This window comes from Oncorhynchus clarkii, chromosome 26 (genome assembly GCF_045791955.1).
Source record: "Oncorhynchus clarkii lewisi isolate Uvic-CL-2024 chromosome 26, UVic_Ocla_1.0, whole genome shotgun sequence".
Lineage (NCBI taxonomy): Eukaryota > Metazoa > Chordata > Actinopteri > Salmoniformes > Salmonidae > Oncorhynchus > Oncorhynchus clarkii.
Window position 1 is genome coordinate 32,811,928 of NC_092172.1, and position 12,326 is coordinate 32,824,253.

The 12,326-nt window shown below is 47.2% G+C and overlaps 1 protein-coding gene across 1 annotated transcript; it reads right to left on the reverse strand.

Moving 5' to 3' along the window:
* Positions 1-3,649: 3,649 nt before the first annotated feature.
* On the reverse strand, positions 3,650-9,626 carry LOC139384704 (guanosine-3',5'-bis(diphosphate) 3'-pyrophosphohydrolase MESH1-like). Its single transcript, XM_071129534.1, has 4 exons — positions 9,457-9,626; positions 8,700-8,755; positions 8,245-8,485; positions 3,650-7,292 (listed from the first exon to the last, which is right to left on the reverse strand). The coding sequence occupies exons 1-4, from the start codon at positions 9,566-9,568 to the stop codon at positions 7,162-7,164; spliced, it is 540 nt and encodes a 179-aa protein (XP_070985635.1). The 5' UTR covers positions 9,569-9,626; the 3' UTR covers positions 3,650-7,161.
* Positions 9,627-12,326: the final 2,700 nt, after the last annotated feature.

Consider the following 12,326-nt stretch of genomic DNA (forward strand, 5'->3'; position numbering starts at 1 on the left):
TGTCTCTCTCTCCCTCCTTCCTTACCTCCCTCCCCTCTGTCTCTCTCTCCTTCCTTACCTTCCTCCCCTCTGTCTCTCTCTCCCTCCTTCCTCCCCCCTCTGTCTGTCTCTCCCTCCTTCCTCCCGCCTCTGTCTCTCTCTCCCTCCTTCCTCCCCCTCTGTCTCTCTCTCCCTCCTTCCTCCCCCCTCTGTCTCTCTCTTCCTCCTTCCTCCCCCTCTGTCTCTCTCTCCCTCCTTCATTACCTTCCTCCCCTCTGTCTGTCTCTCCCTCCTTCCTTACCTTCCTCCCCTCTGTCTGTCTCTCCCTCCTTCCTTACCTTCCTCCCCTCTGTCTGTCTCTCTCTTCCTCCTTCCTCCCCCTCTGTCTGTCTCTCCCTCCTTCCTTACCTTCCTCCCCTCTGTCTGTCTCTCCCTCCTTCCTTACCTTCCTCCCCTCTGTCTCTCTCCCTCCTTCCTTACCTTCCTCCCCTCTGTCTGTCTCCCCCTCCTTCCTTACCTTCCTCCCCCCTCTGTCTCTCCCTCCTTCCTCCCCCCTCTGTCTGTCTCTCCCTCCTTCCTCCCCCCTCTGTCTGTCTCCCCCTCCTTCCTTACCTTCCTCCCCTCTGTCTGTCTCTCCCTCCTTCCTTACCTTCCTCCCCTCTGTCTCTCTCTCCCTCCTTCCTTAACTTCCTCCCCTCTGTCTGTCTCTACCTCCATCCATACCTTCCTCCCCCCTCTGTCTCTCTCCCTCCTTCCTCCCCCCTCTGTCTCTCTCTCCCTCCTTCCTTACCTTCCTCCCCTCTGTCTCTCTCTCCTTCCTCCCCCCTCTGTCTCTCTCTCCCTCCTTCCTCCCCCCTCTGTCTGTCTCTCCCTCCTTCCTCCCGCCTCTGTCTCTCTCTCCTCCTTCCTTCCTCCCCCTCTGTCTCTCTCTCCCTCCTTCCTCCCCCCTCTGTCTCTCTCTTCCTCCTTCCTCCCCCTCTGTCTCTCTCTCCCTCCTTCCTTACCTTCCTCCCCTCTGTCTCTCTCTCCCTCCTTCCTTAACTTCCTCCCCTCTGTCTGTCTCTCCCTCCTTCCTTACCTTCCTCCCCTCTGTCTCTCTCCCTCCTTCCTTACCTTCCTCCCCTCTGTCTCTCTCCCTCCTTCCTTACCTTCCTCCCCTCTGTCTCTCTCCCTGCTTCCGTATCTTCCTCCCCCCTCTGTCTCTCTCCCTCCTTCTGTACCTTCTTCCGCCTCTGTCTCTCTCTCCCTCCTTCCTTACCTTCCTCCCCCTCTGTCTCTCTCCCTCCTTCCGTACCTTCCTCCCCCCTCTGTCTCTCTCCCTCCTTCCATACCTTCCTCCCCCCTCTGTCTCTCTCTCCCTCCTTCCTTACCTTCCTCCCCTCTGTCTCTCTCCCTCCTTCCTTACCTTCCTCCCCCCTCTGTCTGTCTCTCCCTCCTTCCTTACCTTCCTCCAGCTGTCTGTCTCTCCCTCCTTCCTCCCCCCTCTGTCTCTCTCTCCCTCCTTCCTCCCCCTCTGTCTGTCTCTCCCTCCTTCCTTACCTTCCTCCCCCTCTGTCTGTCTCTCCCTCCTTCCTCCCCCCTCTGTCTCTCTCTTCCTCCCCCCTCTGTCTGTCTCTCCCTCCTTCCTCCCCCCTCTGTCTCTCTCTCCCTCCTTCCTTACCTTCCTCCCCTCTGTCTGTCTCCCTCCTTCCTTACCTTCCTCCCCCCTCTGTCTCTCCCTCCTTCCTCCCCCCTCTGTCTGTCTCTCCCTCCTTCCTTACCTTCCTCCCTCTGTCTGTCTCTCCCTCCTTCCTTACCTTCCTCCCCTCTGTCTGTCTCTCCCTCTCCTACCTTCCTCCCCCCTCTGTCTGTCTCTCCCTCCTTCCTCCCCCCTCTGTCTCTCTCTCCCTCCTTCCTTACCTTCCTCCCCTCTGTCTGTCTCCCTCCTTCCTTACCTTCCTCCCCTCTGTCTGTCTCTCCCTCCTTCCTTACCTTCCTCCCCTCTGTCTGTCTCTCCCTCCTTCCTCCCCCCTCTGTCTGTCTCTGCCTCCTTCCTTACCTTCCTCCCCTCTGTCTCTCTCTCCCTCCTTCCTTAACTTCCTCCCCCCTGTCTGTCTCTCCCTCCTTCCATACCTTCCTCCCCCCTCTGTCTCTCTCCCTCCTTCCTCCCCCTCTGTCTCTCTCTCTCTCCCTCCTTCCTTACCTTCCTCCCCTCTGTCTCTCTCTCCCTCCTTCCTTCCTTCCTCCCCTCTGTCTCTCTCCCTCCTTCCTTACCTTCCTCCCTCTGTCTCTCTCTCCCTCCTTCCTCCGTCTCTCTTCCTCCTTCCTCCCCCTCTGTCTCTCTCTCCCTCCTTCCTTACCTTCCTCCCCTCTGTCTCTCTCTCCCTCCTTCCTTACCTTCCTCCCCTCTGTCTGTCTCTCCCTCCTTCCTTACCTTCCTCCCCTCTGTCTGTCTCTCCCTCCTTCCTTACCTTCCTCCCCTCTGTCTGTCTCTCCCTCCTTCCTTACCTTCCTCCCCTCTGTCTGTCTCTCCCTCTTCCTCCTTCCTCCCCCTCTGTCTGTCTCTCCCTCCTTCCTTACCTTCCTCCCCTCTGTCTGTCTCTCCCTCCTTCCTTACCTTCCTCCCCTCTGTCTCTCTCCCTCCTTCCTTACCTTCCTCCCCTCTGTCTCTCTCCCTCCTTCCTTACCTTCCTCCCCTCTGTCTGTCTCCCCCTCCTTCCTTACCTTCCTCCCCCCTCTGTCTCTCTGTCTCCCCCTCTGTCTGTCTCTTCCTTCCTCCCCCCTCTGTCTCTCCCCCTCCTTCCTTACCTTCCTCCCCTCTGTCTGTCTCTCCCTCCTTCCTTACCTTCCTCCCCTCTGTCTCTCTCTCCCTCCTTCCTTAACTTCCTCCCCTCTGTCTGTCTCTCCCTCCTTCCATACCTTCCTCCCCCCTCTGTCTCTCTCCCTCCTTCCTCCCCCCTCTGTCTCTCTCTCCCTCCTTCCTTACCTTCCTCCCCTCTGTCTGTCTCTCCCTCCTTCCTTACCTTCCTCCCCTCTGTCTGTCTCTCTCTTCCTCCTTCCTCCCCCCTCTGTCTGTCTCTCCCTCCTTCCTTACCTTCCTCCCCTCTGTCTGTCTCTCCCTCCTTCCTTACCTTCCTCCCCTCTGTCTGTCTCTCTCTTCCTCCTTCCTCCCCCCTCTGTCTGTCTCTCCCTCCTTCCTTACCTTCCACCCCTCTGTCTGTCTCCCTCCCTCCTTCCTTACCTTCCTCCCCTCTGTCTGTCTCTCCCTCCTTCCTTACCTTCCTCCCCTCTGTCTGTCTCTCTCCCTCCTTCCTTACCTTCCTCCCCTCTGTCTGTCTCTCCCTCCTTCCTTACCTTCCTCCCCTCTGTCTGTCTCTCTCCCTCCTTCCTTACCTTCCTCCCCCCTCTGTCTCTCCCTCCTTACTCCCCCCTCTGTTTCTCTCCCCCTCTCTCCCCCACTTTGTGATTTGATTTGCAGTTATTGTCAATTCTGTTTCCTTCAAGTGCATTTTGGATTACATCCTTTTGTAACCATAAACCATGTAAATAGTTAATATTTTCACTATTTCAGACACATATTTCATGGTACATGACAGGTTATCAATGAGAAGTTGTGATCTCTCAATTAGATGTTCTGCTATCTATTATTATTTCTAGGTGCACCAATAAAAATGAGAAGGAAGGTCTTATCTTTGTCTAAGTTATTTATTTATTTCATACCAACAGTTGGTTTCCTTACATGATATTCAATACATGATGTGTACGTTCATATCTACTGTTACTGTTTCTCATTCTGATGGGGATGAATCAAAGAGGAAAACTGATTGGATTTGCAGAGTCATCAACCTGAAGGAATTCCGTGAGTTCTTGTCTATATTTTTTTACCCTACCTAAATCGAATGACATGGTAAAAAAAATAAGTTAATTACCAACTCAATTAAATGTTATCAAAACTAGACATTGAACTGACATCTGTGCCCAGTGTTATCTGTGCCCAGTGTTATGGTCTTTGTACACACAAAGCACCCACTATCATAACCACGGTATCTACAGGAAGAAAAATAGTAGACTATTGTAGAAAACACACACAAAAAAATATATATGTTTTATTGTCACATACACCAGAAAGGTGCAGGAATTGTGTTGTTTTACAGGGTCAGCCATTGTAGTACGGCGCCACTGGAGCACAGTAGGGTTCAGTGTCCTGCTAAAGGGCACATCAACAGATTTTTCACCTTTTCGGCTCAGATATTCGAACCAGCAATCTTTTGGTTACTGGCCCAACGCTCTAATCGCTAGGCTACCTGCCGCCCCGTGGGTTAAACCCAATAGGTTTATATGCATCAACAAGTAAATAGGGTGAATAACCAATCACAGCGTTAACTTGTAATAAGTAGAGAGCATCCATAGATAATCATATCTACTACAGTAATATCTCTCTCCTCTGGGGCTCACGCTCTGTAGCAGAGGAAGTTCCTCCTCTCCTCACAGTTCCTGGTTCCCCAGTGCTCTCCATCTCTGGTCAGGGTCCCACAGTGGAGGTATTGGGCGGGGCAGTGGGGCAGCTTCCCGCCAGACCAGGCCTGGTACTCCAGGTGGTCCCCGTTCACCCACAGCCATTCTCTGGCCAAGAAGATCAGACCCGTCCACACATGGTCGGTCTGGGCACCCTCCATCTTGCTCTGGGCCTGGAGATGTTCAGTCTTAGAGAGCAGGCTGGGGAGGTCGGTGTAGTGACCCCTGCAGTACTCCAGAGCCTCCTCCCACGTCTTCATCTCCTGAACCAGGATCAGCTTCTCCTTGTAGCATAAGAAGGGGAGTGTCCGGGAGCAAAGCGAATCCATCCATCTCATATCCCACTGTACCATGACACAGTCCTCAATGCCACCAGCATTGTTTGGCTCTCCTGACTTCCAAAACCTAAATGCTGAGTTCTCTCCTCCTGACCATGTCCATCCTGTTGGGTCATTAGCATCTCTGTGCAAACCAATCCAGGTCCAATCACCCCTTGAAATGGGAAGGAGCTGATATACTTCTTCCTGGTTGCTGATGAAGGCCAGGTCAGTGTAGTGCTCATGACAGTACTGCTGAGCCTCTGACCAGGTCTTCTCTTCAGACACATAGTGATATTCTCTGAGTTTACCAGAGGCCACTGCACACAGAGCAGTGATGAGGAGACCAGTGAAGCTACTCTTCCTCTGCATGATGCCCCAGTGCTCAGTAGGTGTGGAGCGGAGCTGACCCCACTGCTGCTGCTGATATTATGAACCTGCTGCTACTCTACTGGCCCCCTCTCATGTGTCCACACAGCCCACCAATCAGAGTGCCTCCTTAATCTAGCCAACCAATCCATGACTCTTCCTCATAGGTTTTCTGATTGGCCACATCCTCTTTCCTCGCCTTCTCTAAATGAATTGAAGGACAGCGTCAGAGGGGAGAGACTTTGAAAGTGGATGTGAAGATTCAGGGTAAGAAAATAGAGTAAGGGCCCTGTACACACATTGCCTAAAAAGGAACACCGCAGTCAAATAATGGCTGCATCTTTTAAGCAAATTCTACCCAGGAGCTTCAGAAAATCTCACGGTCCAAAGAACACGAATAAACTTGAACCAAAGTTGACATGTAAATCCCTCCAACAGAGAATCAGTAGTGAGTTCAGAGAACTCAATATTCTTGACCATATTTGATGCTACATATTTAACCTACATATTTAACCAGGGCTGTAGTGGTGCCTGGAGAAGTGGGTATACTCTCATTTTGCCAAAGGGCTCGTCCGGCGAAGGAAAGGCGCCCTGTGTGGAAATATATGAGAAACAGTGACATACACTATGAATGACCTAAAATGTTGAATCCCATATTGGTCTTTCACAGTCAGACCAACCCATGCTGTACTGTGCAGTAGGCTAATAGTAGGCCTACTACTGAAACAGATAAATGAGGCTGCCAACTGAGTCACAAATTCACAGGTTTCAGATTTTTCCCCATTTCTGTAAGGTTTTCGTTCTGTTACACTTTTTCTTACAGAAAACAACGTAATTGTATTATCTAAGTCCATAACAATGCTTAAACCACATCAGGAGACCACTTTTGAGGTTTGAGTGTCAACTGTAAGTGCTGTTATTGTGAAGTGGAAATGTCTAAGAGCAACAACGGCTCAGCAGTGAAGTGGTAGGCCACAAGGCTCACAGAATAGGACCACCGAGTGCTGAAGGTATGGATAGTGCTAACTGTAAAGTTTTGTCAAGGAGGAATAATGGGGATATTTTTCATGGCTCAGCCTAGGCCCCTTGGTTCCAGTGAAGGGAAATCTTAACGGTAGAGCATACAAAGAAATTCTATACGGTTCTGTGCCCCCTCCCAAAGGATTTTCATTAACTTACACTAGACTTTTCCCCCCTTACTAGCTCCGACCTTATCTATGAAAAATCTACCTCATCTTTGATTGTCAGTATTAATGATACAAAAGGCAACAGATACAACGTAGGTGATAAAACAACACATATCAGAACTCAGACGAGTCCTGCAAACTATGATTTACAAAAGTAACTGTGCTGGAAATGTTTAACGTTTGTGCTTTTCTAAGAACAAAAGTTCTCAGTTTCAAGGTCTCGGCTTAGAGAGAAGAAGCTTTGAGGTATTGGTCTGTCACATGTTATGAACCAGTACTGGTCGGTCACATGTATGAAACAAAACAGTAATGATGAATTAATTATGCAAATATAACATGTCTGTGTATAGCCATATATAAGACAACAGTTGGGACTGCCCCAGCAGAGCTCCTGATTGACATGTGTTCTATAGTGCATTGAGTTGGAACCTCTCCAGCGCGCTGATAATAAAGGATCATTCATTTAAGATTGACTTAAGTGTCCCTGGTGGACATTTCCATGACATGGTGGTGAATTTCCACAACAGCCTTTCATCTTCACAAAATGATGCATATCTTTGCTTTATTCAATACGAGAAAACTCAAGGTGACATTGATGGTTTGCCAGTTCTACAGACAATGTATGCAAATTACTGTAGAATGAATGAATAATAAATTACCCATAAAAAATAAATCCTTAGAGCTTAGAGTTTATTCGATGGAGAAGGCTCCTATTTTGAAGACAATATGCTCAAATATTTTCACATGAACTCTTTACAAAAGTGTGCATCAAGAGTTGCTGTGTTGTGCCACCTGGTATCAGAAGTAGAGAGGTGTCAAAGCTCAACCCCCCTCTGCTTGAAGAGCTCCTCTAGTTGTCTCTCCAGTGCTGGGTTGGTCCCCCTCAGTCCTCTCACTACCTGGGCTGCCCACACAAAGTACTCCTGAACACGCTCTGCCGGCCAACCTGGCAACCACAACACAGATTTAAATATAAGATATGGGACAGGGGTAAAGAGAGGGACAGTCAGACAACGAGAGGGAAGTAAAGAGAAGCAATGAGCCAGAGAGATAATTAGAAAATAAAGATCAGTTTCCCCAGTTCAGAGAAATTGGTCATGGAGGTTGTTAGGTTTATGTCCCATCCTGCATTCTGATTCACCAGCTTCTAACCACTAGATGGTGCTGCTCTTGCTTTTTTTTTTTTAAGAATCAGTCACTCACATTTGTGGCACAAATCCAATGCAAGTCAATGGTACCTATATTAGCATTTTCGCACAGTAACATTGAGTTTATATATATATATATATATATATATATATATATATTTTTTTTTTTATAGATACTTTAGGATTTGGACATGACGCGTGAAAATGCTAATAAAGAAACCATTCGCATGCATTGGATGTGCCAAAAATGCTAAAAAGTTAGCATTTGAAATGGTGGATAACAAAACCAAAGCATGGATTGTTGTCATACCTTGTCCATCGACTGCTTAGTCATTTAAGTTAACTTCTGACAACATTTACCATCCCGCAGTAGCGGCCATGATTTAGCAGCGGCCATGATTTAGCAGCAGATGCATATAGCAGACATGATTTGAGAAGATAGACAATCAAAAAAGCATATTTTTGGACCCTCTGTGTAAAATATGTTATTTGTGTTGGTTATCCTATGAGAGAACCAATGGTCCAAACCCCATTTCACTATCATATAAACCCCATTTCACCGTTCAAAGGTTATTGGAGTTTTTACACTTGTAGGTTGGCCAAAATGTGTGACTAAGTCAATGGAGGCCAGAGAGAGAAAGTGGTCAAAATAAGGAAAATTGCACAGCGTTGTGTTAACTTGGCTAGAATCTGTGTAGGAGATAATTACCTGACTAGATCAACAGAAAAGTGAGCCTGTCAATCAATCACCTGTAGGTGTGCAGCGGTTCAGGTCCCTCAGGTTGTACAGTTTGTCAGCCAGTTTGACCAGTTTGGCCTGGTGGCTGGCGTGAGGTGCATGCTCCACCTGCTGACGTTTCCTCTCATGCTTGGGTAGCGCCTTATCATCTGTCACTTCCTGAACAATTCGAGACACCGTTTGCCCAAAGATGGCCTGTAGTTCTCCTATGCTGGTGTCAGTGTCCTCCACTGTGTCATGGAGCAAAGCTGCCTGAGGACAGTTGGAAAATATAAATATCAGTCATGACCTTCCTGTTAATAACACAAACTCGTAACACAAATGTTTAATGTTTTCATGAGCTTAACATTGCCCATTGACTCGTCTATACTTAATAATATAATTTCATTACGATTTAAAATATTGCCCTCCAGGAACAAGTATGCAAGAAAGTATTTTGAGTTTGTCTGATACGTAAAACACTTACTTGCAAAACTTCAATGTCTGTGATCCCACCTTCATGGCTTAGGATCCTTGCCACACCTGCAAAATTATAAACACAGCAAATGTAAATGCAGATATCCATACACTGAAGTTCGAGCAGTGAGAGAGTTATTGCTAAGGACCTCTCTCAATAATGGACTAGAGAATAACGTTACTCCTTATCGTCCAAGGACCTTGCATGTTTAGAGGCAAATTGGCCCTTGCAGCCAAAACCGCTAAATACTCAATCTAAACATGAATCAATTCTCAATTACAGTACATTTCTAGAAACAAACTTTTATATCAAAAATAATTTTCCAAATACAAAACACACACTTACTGTGCACTGTTAACAGGTTAACAGATGCAGCTGACAGCATCTTTCAGTGACAACAGATGCAGACAGCTAATTAGCACATGAATGCCTCTGTCTTCAGTAAACAAGCGCTGTACCATGGAGATGAGACCGTGGGAACACTTACCCTAAACAAAAGTGTGTAGTGCTTTTACCTTTTGTGTTAATAATTTTAAAAAAGGTCTAGCTAATATGAAATATATGTTCCTTGTGTTTCCAAAACCGTACCGCAAAAGATGTTTTAACGTTCAGAACAAGCGTCGGGGCTCTTAATTAACAAAACTTCCCCGGTCAGAAGATGCTAGCTATCATCAATAGGCGCTAATGGTAGCTAGTTGAGTCCTTATGCCATTCATAGACGTTAACTAGCTAGCATCTGTTAAGATTGTTTTTATAACAACTGTACCTATTGGGTGGTTGATATATGGCGTTTGTTCAGCGTCTTTACGTCGTTGATTGCGGTGCTTTTCAGCAGCGAAGTTGACAGTCTCCAACAGAATGACCGCTTCTGAACTCATGCTGTAAAAATAGTTTCTCACACTACAGACGGCACATTATTACCAACGTTTGGTCGCAGATCTCACCCGTCATTTGTGCGTCAGTGCCTTCTCTTTAAATGTCCGTAGTCAGACAAAGTCTCGCAACATTCCATCCGCTTCCACTGAAGCAAGGATAACATATTGCATTGGGATAAATGGTGTGCCTCCTTGCGAAAAAATATAAATACGAATGAGCCTTACCTTTATATATATATTTTAGCAGTATTCCTTTCTAGGGAGGTTTTCCAAGCCACCGTGCCTCTACACCTGCATTGCTTGCTGTTTGTGGTTTTAGGCTGTGTTTCTGTATAGCACTTTGAGATATCAGCTGATGTAAGAAGAGCTTTATAAATAGATTTGATTTGATTCATAATAGAGCGTAAATCAATACTTAGTCCTAATGTCCATGTGTTCATTAGAGACAAGAACGTTTTTGCATAAAGTCCCCATTATGAGCAGGGGTTTGTTTGAATGTCATGATCAGGGGCTGGATTTGTCTAGGAAGCAGAGACTTGTGGACATGTGGATGAACGGGTAGGCTACCCCCAGTAGTACATACCAGGCCTGGACCTCCCCCGCCCACCACCTCCGCTGTGCGACCCTGATCAGAGAGGTAGAGCACTGGCGAACAAGGGACTGTCAGGAGGGAAGGAACTTTATCTGCTGCGTAAAGTGATTTGGTAAGTCATCATTTGAGACCCAATCATTGATCCAAATCAGGAAAAATCTATGCCAAAATGTTGTAATAGGGTTATGATTATAGGGGGGTGATTATTGTCAGAAAGAAGTTGCAAAAATGTAAAAGTTTGCCAAAAACAAGGATCAACTTGATCAGTGTTTTGCCATCAAAACATGTATTTTAGACATCTTTTTTTAATGTGTGTTTTCCTATGTAAGGAGGACATCTAAATTGTTTTTAGTAGTATTTTGTTTGACCTTTCTGGCTACATTTGAAAAGATAACCAAATACTTCCTTTACCTACCCTGCCTTTCTAAGGTCTTCGAAAGCCAAGTTAACTAACAGATTACCGACCATTTCGAATTCCACTGTACTTTCTCCGCTATGCAATCTGGTTTCAGAGCTGGTCATGGGTGCACCTCAGCCACGCTCAAGGTCCTAAACGATATCATAACCGCCATCGATAAGAGACATTACTGTGCAGCCGTATTCATCGACCTGGCTAAGGCTTTCGACTCTGTCAATCACAACATTCTCATTAGCAGGCTCAACAGCCTTGGTTTCTCAAATGATTGCCTCGCCTGGTTCACCAACTACTTCTCTGATAGAGTTCAGTATGTCAAATCGGTGGGCCTGTTGTCCGGACCTCTGGCAGTCTCTATGGGGTGCCATAGGGTTCAATTCTCGGGCCGACTCTCTTCTCTGTATACATCAATGATGTCGCTCTTGCTGCTGGTGATTCTTTGATCCACCTCTACGCAGACGACACCATTCTGTATACCTCTGGCCCTTCTTTGGACACTGTGTTAACTAACCTCCAAATGAGCTTTAATGCCATACAACTCTCCTTCCGTGGCCTCCAACTGCTCTTAAATGCAAGTAAAACTAAATGCATGTTCTTCAACCGATCGCTGCCTGTGTAACAGTATAGACTTTACGCCCGTCCCCTCGCCCCGACCTGGGCGCGAACCAGGGACGCTCTGCACACGTCAACAGTCACCCTCGAAGCATCGTTACCCATTGCTCCACAAAAGCCACGGTCCTTGCAGAGCGAGGGGAACCACTACTTCAAGGTCTCAGAGCAAGTGACGTCACCGATTGAAACGCCACTAGCGCGCACCACCGCTAACTAGCTAGCCATTCCACATTGGCTACACTTGCACCTGCCCGCACGTCCAGCATCACTACTCTGGACGGTTCTGACTTAGAATATGTGGACAACTACAAATACCTAGGTGTCTGGTTAGGCTGTAAACTCTCCTTCCAGACTCACATTAAACATCTCCAATCCAAAATGAAATCTAGAATCGGCTTCCTATTTCGCAACAAAACATCCTTCACTCATGCTGCCAAACATACCCTCGTACAACTGACCATCCTACCGATCCTCGACTTCGGCGATGTCATTTACAAAATAGCCTCCAACACTCTACTCAACAAATTGGATGCAGTCTACAACAGTCCTATCCGTTTTGTCACCAAAGCCCCATATACTACCCACCACTGCGACCTGTATGCTCTCGTTGGCTGGCCCTCGCTTCATACTCGTCACCAAACCCACTGGCTCCAGGTCATCTACATGTTTTTGCTAGGTAAAGCCTTGTCTTATCTCAGTTCACTGGTCACCATAGCAGCACCCACCTGTAGCACGCACTCCAGCAGGTATATCTCACTGGTCACCCCCAAAGCCAATTCTTCCTTCGGCCGCCTCTCCTTCCAGTTCTCTGCTGCCAATGACTGGAACGAACTGCAAAAATCACTAAACCTGGAGACTCTTACCTCCCTCACTAGCTTTGAGCACCAGCTGTCAGAGCAGCTCACAGATCACTGCACCTGTACATAGCTCATCTGTAAATAGCCCATCCAATCTACCTCATCCCCATACTGTATTTATTTATTTATCTTGCTCCTTTGCACCCCAGTATCTATACTTGCACATTAATCTTCTGCACATTCTACCATTCCAGTGTTTAATTGACATATTGTAATTACTTCGCCACCAAGGCCTATTTATTGCCTTACCTCTCTTATCCTACGTCATTTGCACATGCTGTATAT

What these genes read in the sequence shown, in the direction of transcription:
- LOC139384704 (XM_071129534.1), bottom strand. Translation starts at nt 9,568, where the DNA reads ATGAGTTCAGAAGCGGTCATTCTGTTGGAGACTGTCAACTTCGCTGCT. An exon ending in CAGACATTGAAGTTTTGCAA is followed by an intron (nt 8,486 to 8,699) that starts GTAAGTGTTTTA and finishes AACTGTCCTCAG; the next exon opens with GCAGCTTTGCTCCATGACAC. An exon ending in GAACCGCTGCACACCTACAG is followed by an intron (nt 7,293 to 8,244) that starts GTGATTGATTGA and finishes TGTGGTTGCCAG; the next exon opens with GTTGGCCGGCAGAGCGTGTT.